The 16044-nt window shown below is 39.0% G+C and overlaps 1 protein-coding gene across 2 annotated transcripts; it reads right to left on the reverse strand.

The window, feature by feature from the left end:
* Window positions 1-2048: 2048 nt before the first annotated feature.
* Window positions 2049-15403, reverse strand: LOC128704690 (large ribosomal subunit protein eL15). Of its 2 annotated transcripts, none has more exons than XM_070079563.1 (4): window positions 15315-15403; window positions 5667-5855; window positions 5336-5472; window positions 2049-2392 (listed from the first exon to the last, which is right to left on the reverse strand). In XM_070079563.1, exons 2-4 carry the CDS (start codon window positions 5836-5838, stop codon window positions 2087-2089), a joined length of 615 nt encoding a protein of 204 aa, XP_069935664.1. In that variant the 5' UTR covers window positions 5839-5855; window positions 15315-15403; the 3' UTR covers window positions 2049-2086. The 2 variants fall into 2 exon arrangements, with proteins under 2 accessions (XP_069935664.1, XP_069935663.1); XM_070079562.1 differs by lacking the exon at window positions 15315-15403 and adding an exon at window positions 15210-15276.
* Between the last annotated feature and the right edge of the window lie 641 nt (window positions 15404-16044).

Here is a 16044-nt window from a genome sequence, read left to right on the forward strand (position 1 = left end):
AGTGTTGAATGATGATGAAAGTATTTTCTTTTTGGGGATTTTCTTTCTTTTTTGGGTCACCCTGCCTCGGTGGGAGACGGCCGACTTGTTGAAAAAAAAAAAAAAAAAAATTTCACAATTGAAAATTTTATTTTTAAAAATTTTTAAGAAGATATTATTATGTTTTAAATGAAAGGACTGATTTTAGTTGAGGTGATAGTATAATAATTATATAATGGAGTCTGTGTGTGAATAGTCCAGGTTAAGGACTTTAAAAATAATAATGACAATATTAGTACGGTGAGGCATAGTAGTGATGAGGACAATGATACGAGGGTAGTGATAAGGATAGTGATGAAGATAGTAATGAGGTTGATGACCAGGATAGTGATGAAGGTAGTGATAAGTGTAGTGATGAATATAATGAGGATAGTGATGAGGGTAATGACTAGGATAGTGATGTATGGTGACATGTATGGTAGTGATGTATGGTGACATGTATGGTAGTGTTGTATGGTGACATGTATGGTAGTGTTGTATGGTGACATGTATGGTAGTGTTGTATGGTGACATGTATGGTAGTGTTGTATGGTGACATGTATGGTAGTGTATTATTATTTTTATTATCATCACACCGGCCAATTCCCACCAAGGCAGGGTGGCCCGAAAAAGAAAAACTTTCACCATCATTCACTCCATCACTGTCTTGCCAGAAGGGTGCTTTACACTACAGTTTTTAAACTGCAACATTAACACCCCTCCTTCAGAGTGCAGGCACTGTACTTCCCATCTCCAGGACTCAAGTCCGGCCTGCCGGTTTCCCTGAATCCCTTCATAAATGTTACTTTGCTCACACTCCAACAGCACGTCAAGTATTAGTGTAGTAGTGATCATTAGTGATGTGTTGTGTACTGATGTGTAGTTGTGTACTGATGTGGTGTTGTGTACTGATGTGTAGTGTTGTGTACTGATGTGTAGTGTTGTGTACTGATGTGTAGTTTTGTGCAGTGTTGTGTACTGATGTATAGGGATCATTAGTGATGTGTTGGGACGTGTATTGATCATTAGTGATGTGTAGTGTTCATTTGTGATGTGATCATTAGTGATGTGGTTATCATTAGTGACATGTAGTTGTGATCATTAGTGATGTGTACCTGGAGTTTACCTGGAGAGGGTTGCAAGGGTCAACATCAACTATGCACCACCAATGGAAAGTAAGGACCCCACGTCATGCTAGGTAATTTACTCATGTTACAATGTATAACATAGTCACTTAAATTTTTTTCAAGTGTACTTGTTTGTACCTGTACCTAAATTAAACTTATGGTCTGGTTGAAGTTTCTTCTGAATAAACTTACTAGATGAGGGTCTGGGTTCGATTCACGGCAAAGGTTAGAAACATTGGACTGTTTCCTTACACTGACTGTCCATGAAGGGGAAACGCTAAACCCGTAGGATTATAGAGCTCCTGTGGGGGGGGGGGGATGTAAAGGTATTCAGGCTTTAATTCGGGGAACTGGAGCACAGATCCAATTCCCTAGATCAAGATTATTATTATAATCAAGGGGGAAGCGCTAAACCCGGAGGATTATACAGCGCCTGGGGGGGGATGTGGAAGGCATTCAGGCTTAATTTGGGGAACTGGAGCACAGATCCAATTCCCTAAATCAAGAGCCCCTCACCAACATCAAGGAACCTTCCTTGAGGGGCCCTAGATCAAGAGCCCTTCACCAGCATCAAGGAACCTTCCTTGAGGGGTATAGGTTTAGAGAAGCTCTATGAAAAGGAAACTTACAGCAGGGAATCAGGTATTGAGAGCCCCTTGAAAGTAACTACTTCATGGGCAAGTGCTAAATCCCCAAGTCATACACTAACATGTGCGAAGGGCTTTTGATGCAACCTCGGCTACCCTTCCATTCCTTTACCACTGTACAACAAATTATATCATTTTTACAATCATAATCAAGCACTAAACCTGCAAGGATCATAGTGCTGACTAACAAATTATATACTACTCATCTTTTTAAGATAGTAAAATGTTGTACAAGTGAATAGAAGTAAAATAAATATCGATTTTTTTCTTTATTTCTCTTATAATCCAAAATAATTAACGCTTTCTGCGCAAAGACAAAGTATTGCGCCTCAACCAGGCAGCACGACGTGATCCTCCCTTCGTCTGAGAGTAGCGGTAACCACGTCCCAGACCACGGTGCTTGCGGCCTGCCGAAGTCTTTCCACGCATTTCTCTGTGCTTTTGTGTAGGCTTGCACAACCAGTTCTTTGAAGCATCCTTCCGAATGGAATTATGACGAGTGTCAACCAAAATCACTTCAAAATATTTGAATGTAGAGTCTTGGGCAACCCAGTAGCTGTTCAGCACACGCAGACCACCAAGTCTTCGCCCAGTTCGTTCCTGCAGAAAGGGAAAACTTGATTACAGTAGGGCCCCCGCTTCATGGCGTTCTGCTAATACAGCGATTTCAAATTATGACCAAAACTTGCCATATGGCTCCCCGTGTTTCTAAGACGGAGCGCCCCCACCCGGTTTGTTTACATTCTCAGTGAGCACACCTCTATGTCTGGAAACTTTCGAAAATTTGAAGTGTTTTAAGTTATTGCATATTTTATATGTACTCTGATAATTATACTTGTGTGTACCTGTACCTAAATATACTTACACACTGCTGGCATGCAGGTACACATTAAAATCACTAAAGGTCTCTACTCTTGATGTCATATTAATAATAATGATCTCTTGGGTACATTAAATGTCGTATATTATGTTGTTATAGACATTTTCATTAATCTGTGATATTTTTTTTCAAAATTATATAATAAACATACTACATCATAAATACACCCACAGTATAAAAATTGACAAATATGAGATGGGTTTACCAAGCAGTTTGTAGGAGTGTCAGAAGAATTATGTTCAGTCAAACACCAGTTACTGGGGGTTAACTAGAAAAATATTCCTTTCATATGCCTTCACTCTATAGCTATCCATGACCCTTGTGGGTTTAGTGCTTCTTTATGATAATATCATTCACTCAAAAAATGATGTGTCACATGAGAATGGGAGAGTTGCTGTTTATTTATTCTCCTGTACTAACTAGTCAGAGCATCATTCCTTCTAAAAATGATGTTACATGAGAATGAAAGTATTGCTCTTTATTCTACTGTACCACTGTGGAGGCAACTTGTACACAATGTAAGGGGGTTTGTATGAACGTGTATCAACCATAACCAGACACGTTCGTTTGTTTACACAAGTACTCTGCAGCTCTGTCCTCTTACTAATTCTCTCTCTCGTTTATTCGTTTTTGTCTCGCTTACCTCTCACCCTACATTAAGACTACAAATATTTTAAGTAACGAGTGTACTGTATATGCATTTTATCACTCTAGAGCACTTTAAACGTCGTAGTATATTATGTGGGGGGTGGGGTGGCCAGGAGGGCTACCATACCTCCCACACCTAACTTCTTACAATAAATACTGCTCACCTTTTGCCCTACATTAAGACTACAAATAATATATGTTGGTGTAAACTTGTTATGTGGCATTTATATGCATTTGTAAGTAGAAAAAATGGCATTCTGCTTTCCGGCGGTAGCCTGGAACCTAACCTGCCGTATAAGTGGGGCCCTATTGTATTCTGTTAACAAGAGAATTAAACAACTTATCCTCAAGGGAGCTAATGTACACAATAACATTCATCTCACTAGAGAATTTAAACCAATTGGAAAAACTAGTTAAGAAACACCCCTCAAAAGATACTTTGATATCAGTAAGGGATTCTTGATCCAAAGATCTGGACTCCCCCCCCCTCCATGGAGCCAAACTTGTTTCTTATGCCAACCACGGCTATTAATCCCTTCAGGGTCCAAGGCCCAAATCTGAAGTGGTGCCCCAGTGTCCAAGAATTTAAAAAAAAAAAAAAAAAAAATGTTATTTTTTCTTATGAAATGGTAGAGAATCTTTTTGTGAAGGTAATAAAACAAAAAGTACGAAATTTGATGGAAAATTGACGAAATTATGCTCTCGCGAATTTTGACGTGTCAGCGATATTTACGAATCGGCGATTTTGCCGACTTTGACTCCCATTTTAGGCCAATTACATTATTCCAGTCAACCAAATTCTTAGCTATTTCACTAGTATTACTTCTGTTATCGATTGAGCACAAGAAATCGCCAAGTCAACTGTTTCAACTACAAATTAAAGTGATCGGAAATTGTTAATTTGGCCAATTTAACACAAAGTTCAAAATATTCCAATTTCAAAATAGGGTCCAGAATAAACAATGTAGGTATTCCTGGAACTAAACTAACATTTCCTCTGTTCATTAGTTACGTTTTGAGGCTTTACAAATAAATTCCATTTTGATTTTTTATTCACATAATGAATTTTTATTCACACCAAAAAATAGAAGATTTACTGTTATGCAATATTGTAATAATTGTATAAATATCATCACCATATTTGTGAATGCATATTAGATCCATCAGCTGGCGTGTATTAGACGTGTGAGGTCGTTTGTTTACTCTTGAATATCGGCAAAAATTTAACATTTCTGCTACTTTGAGCTCAGTTTCAAGCCATTTCCAGTGCTAAAACCAATCAAAATCATCTCTTTCTGTAATATGTCTTCCATTCTATCAAATGAGACCAAGAAATCACAAATATAACTATAAAAAACATACAAAAACACTGCAAAGTCACTGTTTTAATCGAAAAATCATGATTTCAGTTTTTTTCTCTCATTATACACAGTGTGCTGCAGGATCTGTTTTATGTGGTGCACACATACTACATAGATGTATTCTCTCATATCTAGGCCCAAATGTACCACTCACAGTTTATCAGAGTGAGCTGAGCTCATGACGTAGATCTACGGTTTGGACCCTGAACGTAAAGCCGTAGATCTACGGGACGGACCCTGAAAGGGTTAATAAACATTAAGACTGACACGAGTACTGCATAAAAACAAAACATTCGGCCCCCATTATAATTCCCAAGGGAAGGTGCTGGAGATCCAGGAAACAACCTAACCAATAATGGAAGATGGAAAACACAGGGACCTACTTGCTTTAGTCAGAAATGAATATGTATACATATTTAAGGAAGAAACTGAGGAAGGCACATGGTAGATGAGCAACACTTAACTAGATACATGGTTTATAACAAGTGCATTTAAATTTAAGTGATTAATGCGAGAGGCCCTAAAAGACAGATACATAGATACATTGTCAAGAGGGTAAGTTAAGCTTAAGACCATAAGCTTCTTTAATCACACTTAATGTGGTGAAATGTAAGTAATAAAAGGACTTGATAAGCTTCACATTAAATTACTTACCTCAGCTAGAGACTGCAAGTTGCGGGTTGGCTTCAGCTGATTCACACCATGGCTCTTGGGCTTACCATATGTGGCACCCTTGGGCACTGGGCGCTTGCGACCACCACGACGAACACGAATGCGATAAATCACATAGCCTAAAAAAACAATTAAAAAATTAATCTGGGAACTGAAACTTCAAGCTTTAATTTTAAGTAAATAACATATAATTCAGATAAAAAGGGTATTTGTGTGTCAACAGTGGCCTCTGAGTGGTGCATATACATTCATCATAAAAACTATTAAACAATCCATAAATATTTACTCTCAAAAATATCTAATTGAAAATTACCAATTTTAGCCTTGTAGCCAAGCCTACGGGCCTTCTCAGGACGAGAGGGTCTGGGAGCACGGTGTAGCTTGTTTAAGTGCCGATACTGCCAGGCACGCACGCGCAATAAGAAGCGCATAACATCACTCTGCTTCTTCCTGTAAATCTCCTGCATGTATTTATATGCGCCCATCTTGAAGCGGGCGAGACCTGTGGAAGAAATTACATTAAATGCAAACTAAGATGAAAAGATTACAGGCAGGAGTAAATATCAGCAAAGGATAACCTATCAACATAACCATCTGAATGGCGCTTTAATTTCATCAGTTTTTTTTTTTATCACACTGGCCGATTCCCACCAAGGCAGGGTGGCCTGAAAAAGAAAGACTTTCACCATCATTCACTCCATCACTGTCTTGCCAGAAGGGTGCTTTACACTACAGTTTTTAAACTGCAACATTAACACCCATTAACACGTTGGTAAATCTTTAAATAACTACTAGATTACCTTACACCCTCAGTAAAGAACTGAAAAGAACCGAATGAACTGATAAAAATAAAAACTGAACCTACCAGGTTCAGCTACTAGTCAGAACTATACTATTATGTACTGTATTAAGCATAGTGTCTATATCCCAACAAGCAAACTGTTATTTTGGAGGAAGATTTCTATTAAAATGTGCCTGGCCACTGGCACCTACTATTAAAAAGATTTTTTTATGGATATGTAAAGGTTTGACATTTAAATTAAAAACTACAATAAGTGTCAGGGGCCCGAGACTGTTCAACTGCCTCCCAGCATACATAAGGGGGATTACCAACAGACCCCTGGCAGTCTTCAAGCTGGCACTGGACAAGCACCTAAAGTCGGTACCTGACCAGCCGGGCTGTGGCTCGTACGTTGGTTTGCGTGCAGCCAGCAGTAACAGACTGGTTGATCAGGCTCTGATCCACCAGGAGGCCTGGTCACAGACTGGGCCGCGGGGGCGTTGACCCCCGGAACTCTCTCCAGGTAAACTCCAGGTACACAAAGTAGACCGTTAGAACAGTATTTTACAGGTAGTCTATGAGTATCGCTGAGTGGGCTGGAGTCCATTATAACACACAATCTTCCTTTCAAAATTGTTGCAAACATCTACCAAAAAAACTTACAAGTAACTTTTTTTGCTGGATATAGCTTTTATTTTCGAATATAAAAATATTTTTGACTAGTGGCTAAATCATTCACACAAACTAATCTGAGTTTTGACCCCTCAAGGAAGGTTCCTTGATGTTGGTGAGAGGCTCTTGATTTAGGGAATTGGGTCTGTGCTCCAGTACCCCGAATTCAGCCTGAATGCCTTCCACATCATCCCCCCCCAGGCGCTGTATAATCCTCCAGGTTTAGCGCTTCCCCCTTGATTATAATAACAATAATTTGAGTTTTGAGAAAAATTTTCAGCACATTATGTGGAATTTTGATATTAGTGGATATCAAAATGGTTAAAGTAAAATCTAGACAATTCTAAAAAATGAGAAAACTGCTATAACTTGTAAGAATAAAAGAATGGAGCACTGCAGCAGGTCTACTGGCCCATGGTGGGCCAGTCCAAGTCATCTACTGGTCCAAGCCAGTCAAGCACAATTCACAACCACCCATGCACCTGTCCCACCCATTCTTAAAGCTACGCAAGATTTTAGCTTCAATGATGTTACCCGGGAGTGTATTCCACGCAAACGATTATCACCAGGAGAGAGAAGCTTACGACGACGTTTCGGTCCGACTTGGACCATTTACTTTGAGGTGGCCATTGCTGACTTGTCTAAGACTTAAACCGATAGATTATAGAGGTATGGTGTGTGTGCGAGAAACAACCAGGCTGCAGTACTAGGGTTGAAAGCAGCAGATATTACCAGGATACCCAAGGGATAGGTTTCATAGACAATATTAAAAATAATATTACTAGTAAAGGTAAAGAAACTGATCAACAAACAAAGAGAGGGCAGCGAGTGACTAGCTCCCTTAAGGTTTACTATACTAACAGTAGGAGTCGAAGAAATAATTGACGAGCTAAAATAACTTATTGGCCTACCATCCTATTTATCACCATTTTCACCTCGCATACATGGTTACAACTCGACCACCAACCGGTTCCTTGACGTTGGATCGGTACTTCAGTTCCCCGAAATAAGCCTGAATACCTTCTACATCCCCCCCCCACAGGCGATGCATAATCCTACAGGTTTAACGCTCCTCCTTGATTATAATAATAAACCAGAAGCAACAACACAACGATACCCAACACAACACCTCAAACACAAACATTTATTTTTTTTATTAACACACTGGCCGATTCCCACCAAGGCAGGGTGGCCCACCAAGGCAGGGTGGCCCAAAAAAGAAAAACTTTCACCATCATTCACTCCATCACTGTCTTGCCAGAAGGGTGCTTTACACTAGTTTTTAAACTACAACATTAACACCCCTCCTTCAGAGTACAGGCACTGTACTTCCCATCTCCAGGACTCAAGTCCGGCCTGCCGGTTTCCCTGAACCCCTTCATAAATGTTACTTTGCTCACACTCCAACAGCACGTCAAGTATTAAAAACCATTTGTCTCCATTCACTCCTATCAAACACGCTCACGCATGCCTGCTGGAAGTCCAAGCCCCTCGCACACAAAACCGCCTTTACCCCCTCCCTCCAACCCTCCCTCGGCCGACCCCTAGAAATTAAGCCAGAATAATGGGAAATAGGAGGACAGGTGGAATATAACCTCACCCCACAAAAACCTTCATTTTAACCCCCATTAACCGTTAAACGGTCCAAATAGATCGACGTTCAAATCCATAATGCTCCAAAAGTAATTATTTTTATTTTTACATATTTTCAAATAACAAAAAAAAAAAAAAGTGGTTTTTACACATTTTCAAATGTAAAAAAAAAATGTACATTTTTTTACGTACTTTCAAATGTTGAAAAAACGTATATAAACGTTTGGACCGTTTAAGGGTTAAACCCAATACAAAACCCCAGTGACAACACAACCATGCCCCAACACCTGTATAATGCCCCAAAACCCCCCAAAAAAAAAACAAATACCAAAGGAAAATGGGAAATAAAATATGGAGGCGGGAGGACCATAACCTCAACCCCACAATGACCTTCCTCTCCGTCCCTCATATATACCCAATATCATTGTGAATCCACGAAACAAGAGTTTATCAAGGTGGTTCCCAAAAAAGGGAGGAGGGATAGAGGTGTTGTGAAATGTATAAGTGAAAAGTCTATACCTAGAACGAAAGGAAAATCCCATGAATTGACTAAGGTTTTGACAATAAATATTAACGGTTTGAGATCTGAGCGGAAGCGAAAGTGGTTTAATGAATTTTTGGTGCGTCTAGATGTGGATGTGGTATTTCTCCAAGAACACAATTACAGAATTGGATATGAGTTAGAAATGGTTGGTTACGATGTGTATATGGAATATGCGACGAGGTTAAAAGGGGGCGTCGCCATTCTGGTAAAGGAAAATAGCCCGTTTGTAGTACGGCATAGTGAAAGGGGGGAGGGGAGTGTGATTAGGGTGGATGGTTTATGGGGTAGAGTACACATAAGTTTTGTATGTGTATATGGGCCGGCCGAGGGAGATGTACGACTTAAAACTCATTTTGTACAAGATGTATTAGTATATTATCTACGTAGTTTACCAAATGTAGCGATAATAGGGGGAGACTGGAATTGTGTAATATGACGAAAAGATGTGGAGCCTTGAGGAGCGGGTTGTTGCTTGGGGTTCCTGGGAGATTTATTGATGAGTGTGGGTTTAATGGATGTGTGTGTGTGTGTGGGGGGGGCATGGTGGAGCATACTTTCATTAGACGAGATTATGCGGCGAGATTGGATAGAATGTACGTGTCTTGTGCAGTTACAGTGCGGAGAGTGAATGTGATAAATGTGGTTTTTTCGGATCATAGAGGAGTTGTAATGGATGTAGATAATGAGGGTGTGCCTAGGAGGGGTCCATCATTTTGGAAATTGAATGTAAAGTTATTGAAGAGAGAGGAAAGTCGTTTGTCTTTTGGGCATATGTGGGAACGCCTTGTGGTTGAAGCACCAGGAGATGTGGCTTTGGTTAACTGGTGGGAAACGATAGCCAAAAAGCGAATTAAGGAATATTATATTAGTCAAGGGGTGAGATATAATCAGTTACAGTATGGTTTCCAACGATATTTAGAGGGGCAGTTGCACGACTGCTATGTACAAGCGAATGCTAATTATCCTGTTATAGAAATTGAAAGAATTAAGGAGCATCTAAGAAATTTACAAAAAGAAAGGTTTGATGGGGAAAGGCTTAAGGGTGGAATCGAAGAGGTTTTGTGGGGAGATCGGCCGTCGGCGTGTGTTGAGGAATCAACACAGACGTCGCAAGGCAATAGAGTTAATGGGGTTGAATGTTCAGGCAGGTATGCAGGGGTATAGAGTGAATCAGGTGTTGACGACGACGGAGGGTATGAGTGGGTATATTGATGCTTGGGTTAAATTGAAAACGCAAAGTGTTGGAATAAGTGAAATTGCATTGCAGTCAATCGGTAGGTTTGTGAAGTGTGAGCTGATGGAGCATGATCGTTTGATGTTGGGAGGGCCGATAACGGAGTGTGAGACTTGGGAGGCTTTATCTGGGGCGAAATTAGGTAAGGCGCCAGGAATTGATGGGTTGCCCAGCGACTTTTATCTTCAAAATTGGAACGTTTTAAAGGGGTTTTTGGTACGTTTATTCAATATAATGAAGAGGGATGGGGTTTTAGGGGAACAACAAAGGTTGGCTGTGGTCGTCCTAGTTCCTAAAGGCGAGCCATTAACGGTTAAAGATTATCGTGCAATCTCATTATTATGTGGGGACTATAAAATTTTTGGAAGGATCTTGGCTAACAGAATAAAAAAAGTCCTGGGCAAAGTGATTGACAAGGGACAATATGGGGTGCCGGGCAGGTCTATGTATGAAGGTCACGGTATGATTATAAGTTTTATTGAAGAAAGAGTAAGATTGGGAGGGGGGGGGGTATTGGCTATAGATTGGGAGGCGGCATATGATAGTGTGGAACGGGAGACGTTATGGAAGATCATGAGATGGCAGGGGTTTGGGTCGGAAATTATATCATGGGCCAAATTAATGTATCAGGAGGCAACCTTGCGTGTGCAGGTGAATGGGAGGTTGGGAGATCGAATTCAGATGGGAAGGGGTTTGCGTCAAGGTTGTCCCCTTTCACAAATTTTTTTTTGCTTGTTTTCAAGATCCCTTTTATAGAGGGATAAGGGTTTTATTGGAAGCAAATGGGATGGGTAATGTAAGGGGTGGGGGAGCAGGCATTGTTGGATATGTCGACGATACGACGATTTTGGCGAGAGAAAACATGGATTTGCTACGGGTAGAAAAATTAGTGAAAGTTTTTGAAAAGGCTACTGGCATGATGATTAATACGGGGAAAACAAAGTATATGAATCTTGGAAAAGGGTCACGTGAGGAAGGAATGGTTGCTGAAAGGTGGGAAAGGGTGGACCAAATAAAGATATGTGGGATCGTTTATGTAAGTGATATCAAGTTAGCACAACAAATATATTCCGTGCGTATCGTTGATAGTGTTCTGAAGCGCCTCAGTGGTTTAAGAGCTGCTAATTTAAGTTTGCAACAAAGGGTGATTACAACGAATGTGCTATTATATAGTAAACTATGGCATGTTACAGTAATATTTCCGATACTTCGTTGTGAGTTAAAAAGGCTACAAAAAAGTGTTTTTAGATTCATTTGGGGAACAGGGAGCGAATGGTTAAGTAGAGCGGTTGTCACACTCCCGGTTGGCCGTGGAGGGCTGGGTCTTATAGATGTCGAAAAGAGGATAATAAGTATGTATTTAAAACGTAGTTATAAGCGGGAGGGGGGGCGAAAGGAGACGGTCTTCATAGGATACATCAGGATATGCGACGGTGGTGGGGGGGGGGTAGGGAGTTCATGATAGGTGAGGCAATGTTACGGGTCTTCATAAACGTGAGGGATCCTTCACATATTAAATTGAGAAATCGTGATAGGGTAGATGGTAAGGCTGTGGTAGCGGCGGTAGGAGTTTATCCGATGTATGATTGGCGTAATATTTGGGGGCGTTTAAACAAATTGCGTTTAAAACCTAAAGTCAGAGAAGTTATGTATAGATTTTTACATGGAATCTTGCCGTCAGGAATGGTTTTATTCTATAAGAGGATACGAGAGGATGGGGAATGCAAGGATTGTGGAGTATTGGCGACTATCATAGTGTATTTTTGTGATTGTATTGAACTTATAAGGGTTTGGATGGGTAAGGTTTTAAGGTTAGTGGGGGGAGGGGGTTTGCAGGTCTTGAGGGTTTTAAGTTTAGATATAACTGGGGTGAATAAAAGGGTTGAGAATGCGATTGGGTATATGATTACGGATTATATATATATGATGTGGGCTATGAGGGAGACGGACGTGCGTGCAAGAATTAATGCGTTGGCAGCAACTTTTTATAGGACACAGTGTAGGAATAAAGGGGAGTATGGAGGGAGATGGGAGAGAGATTTTAGCGAGGGTTATCGAAATTTCACATTAAGGGATTTATGGGATTTGCAAAGTGGGTAAGGGGATACAACGGGCTATTTTCCTAGAATGGGTGTGAGCATGGAGAGCTGTTTATATGGATGTATAATTGAGTTTTGATATCTAGGGGCAATAGGGTTATTGCCCCGAGGGTTTCAGGTACTACACAGTTATCATTTGGAAGTGTGTTGCACTACGATTGCATATTATTTTTCATGTATAAATCATTTCAAGGACTTTATGATGAAAATTTTCAATGAGATTCAAATATGTTATAGGTGTTTTTAATGATTTTGATTCCATTGTAAATGTTAAAAAGATCTTTATTTTCAGTTTAATTACAGAGTTTTTATGTAAAGCACAACTTAAATGGTGTAAATTAGAAAATAGGTAGTTTTGATATTTTAAGGTTGTTTTTTCCTTTCAATGTATTTATCGATGGAGGCAATATGATGAATATTGCTAAGATTTGTTAACGGAAAAATTCTGTACTCTTGGAGTTAATACAGGTGAATGCATTATTCTTGGTTTGAATGGAGGTATCATTATAATTGAAGGTGGATGTGAATGTGTTAAATATGTCAGTATGTTTTATATTAAAATTCTTTGTTTAGCACATGTAGGAGAACTGACAGTCAGAAATATTTACCTTAGTTTAGCACATGTAGGAGAACTGACAGTCAGAAATATTTACCTTTGTTTAGCACATGTAGGAGAACCGACAGTCAGAAATATTTACCTTTGTTTAGCACATGTAGGAGAACTGACAGTCAGAAATATTTACCTTAGTTTAGCACATGTAGGAGAACTGACAGTCAGAAATATTTACCTTAGTTTAGCACATGTAGGAGAACTGACAGTCAGAAATATTTACCTTTGTTTAGCACATGTAGGAGAACTGACAGTCAGAAATATTTACCTTTGTTTAGCACATGTAGGAGAACTGACAGTCAGAAATATTGACCTTTGTTTAGCACATGTAGGAGAACTGACAGTCAGAAATATTGACCTTTGTTTAGCACATGTAGGAGAACTGACAGTCAGAAATATTTAGAATGAGAAGAGTGGGATTTCCTTTTTATTGTTTTTTATTCGTTGTAAATATGTACATCAATGATTTAGAATAGTTAGTGGGTTTTTGGTAAATTTATGGTTTGTTACGATAATCATATTGTAGTAGGAATACTAGGCTTAGGTAGATGGTATAACTTATGATAATGGTGTAATGCTTCTTGACATTACAAGACTATTTATTATAACAAGGTGGTTCAATGTTTTTATGGCAAGCAATTTATTGGAAAAAATTTGAACGTATTCTCATAAAGAGAGGGATGTATCAACAGACCTGTGCTGATTAGTGCAGTGGTTTGCATGTGAGGTTTCTAAATTTATGTAGGTCCATTCTTATTCTATATTCCTTTCTTGTGTTCAGAGCAGAAGGAATTTGAAAGAAGAAAAATGAAGGATAATTGTGCTGTACATATATCAATTCCGAGCTAATTAAGAGATAGAATGCTTAATTTGATGAAGAATTATGTTGCATTTTTACTATTGTTAACTTATACACATGTATTTAGTTTAGGACAGTCTAAGCTTCGGCATCAGATATAGTATTGGTTATAGTCGTTATAATGTTAACAATGTAATGGTAATAGGTATTGTTTCAATATCCGATGTCAGGATTTTCATTCAGTACAATATATGTTTGAATTTTCTTGTGACTCATGTTTGTGTATGGTTTTAAATAAGATATAAAAAAAAATATACCCAATATAAACCCAACGATGCCCCAACAGCACAAATACCCAAGAGAAATAGGCAAAAATAATGGAAAATATGAAGGTTGGAGTGTAACCTCACAGTAAAACCTCATATTCACAACCCCAACACCTGTGTAACATCCAAACATAAAAAAAACACAAATACCCAAGAAAATGGGTAAAAATATGGTAAAATAGGGTAAAATAAGGTAATAGGGTAAAATAGGGTAAAATAAGGTAAAATAGGGTAAAATAAGGTAAAAGGGTAAATGAGGGTAAAATAAGGTAAAAGAGGGTAAAATAAGGTAAAAGAGGGTAAAATAAGGTAAAAGAGGGTAAAATAAGGTAAAAGAGGGTAAAATTGGGTAAAATAAGGTAAAATAGGGTAAAATAAAGTAAAATAAAGTAAAATAGGGTAAAATAGGGTAAAATAAGGTAAAATATGGTAAAATAGGGTAAAATAGGGTAAAATAGGGTAAAATAGGGTAAAATAGGGTAAAATAGGGTAAAATAGGGTAAAATAGGGTAAAATAAGGTAAAATAAGGTAAAATAAGGTAAAATAGGGTAAAATAAGGTAAAATATGGAGTATAAGAACGTTACCTCACCCCACAACCTTATACTTCCACTTGTACACTAAATATATTATTAAAACCGCTAAATATACAATATAACCACAAATACACAAGGAAAATACCCAAAAATAACAGAAAATTGGAGGATATGAGAAAAATCTCGCCCCATCACTCTTAATACACCTTTATCCCTCAGGGAAGGTTCCTTGATCCTGGTGAAGGGCTCTTGATTTAGGGAATTGGATCTCTGCTTCATTATAATCAAAGGGGAGCACTAAACCCGTAGGATTATGCAGCGCCTGTGTGGTGGGGGGGATGTGGAAGATATTTAGGCTTAAATAAGGAAACTGTGCTCCAGTTCCTCGAATTAAACCTTAATACCCCCACGCGCTATCCTACGGGTTTAGCGCTTCCCCTTGATGATAATTATACTCCTTTATACATAACCAAAACAACTAAATCCACATAATACAACGTTAATAATACATGATAACTATGTGCCAACACCTGAAGCACAAAAATACCCAGAAATACCCCATAAAAATGGAGCCATGAGACCCATAACCCAACAAGAATGTTTTTCTCCCTTTAATACATTAAACCCGCTAAATAAACATAATATAAACCTCAACAACAATACCCCAACACCCGTGTAACACCTCAAGCACAAAAAAAAACACCAAAAACCCCATGAAAATAGGTCAACACGAGGTAAAATAAGGAGAGAGCCGCAGCGCCGCCTCACCCGCTTCGACGTCGACTCTAGAGAACTTTCCTTCTTATTTCTTGGTTCTTTATTATTTATCTATTTTGTTTTATTTATTGGGTTTTTTTAGTGGGTTTTATTCGGGGTTTTGTGTGGTGGCGGATTTTTTTATTGGTTGGGGTGCTGGGGGTCTAGTTTGGGACTTTTTTTATTTTTGTTTTTTTTTTGGGTCATTGGGTTTTTTTGGTTTAATTTGTTGAGTTAGGCATAAGAATTAACAACTGGGCGTCTACACTGCAAACTGAATTGTTTGCAATCCTAATGGCGCTAAAGCTAACCTATGACACTGAGCTTGACTCTATCATCATTACTGATTCTATGTCATCATTGAAGGCTCTTGACTCATACAATGACTCCAACAACATGCTCATTGGGGAAGCCAGGTATAGATACTCAAAAATTAGGGAGTTTTCAAGCTGGCAGTCTTCAAGCTGGCACTGGACAAGCACCTGAAGTCAGTTCCTGATCAGCCAGGCTGTGGCTCGTACGTTGGTTTGCGTGCAGCCAGCAGCAACAGACTGGTTGATCAGGGGCTGATCCACCAGGAGGCCTGGTCACAGACCGGGCCGCGGGGGCGTTGACCCCCGAAACTCTCTCCAGGTAAACAAAGGAATTTTTTTTTTTTTATTTTTTTTTATATTTTATTTAGAACAATACAATACAAGAGATAGATAAAGACAAAAACAGGTCTTACACAGAATAAATCATT

Source organism: Cherax quadricarinatus, chromosome 100, assembly GCF_038502225.1.
Source record: "Cherax quadricarinatus isolate ZL_2023a chromosome 100, ASM3850222v1, whole genome shotgun sequence".
NCBI classification, from domain to species: Eukaryota; Metazoa; Arthropoda; class Malacostraca; order Decapoda; family Parastacidae; genus Cherax; species Cherax quadricarinatus.

Coding starts and splice junctions, on each gene's coding strand:
- LOC128704690 (XM_070079562.1), bottom strand. CDS start 15,261: ATGGGGTTTTTGGTGTTTTTTTTTGTGCTTGAGGTGTTACACGGGTGT. Junction 5,856..15,209: donor GGTGTTACACGGGTGTTGGG/GTATTGTTGTTG, acceptor TTTCTTCCACAG/GTCTCGCCCGCTTCAAGATG. Junction 2,393..5,335: donor ACTTGCAGTCTCTAGCTGAG/GTAAGTAATTTA, acceptor CCCTTTCTGCAG/GAACGAACTGGGCGAAGACT.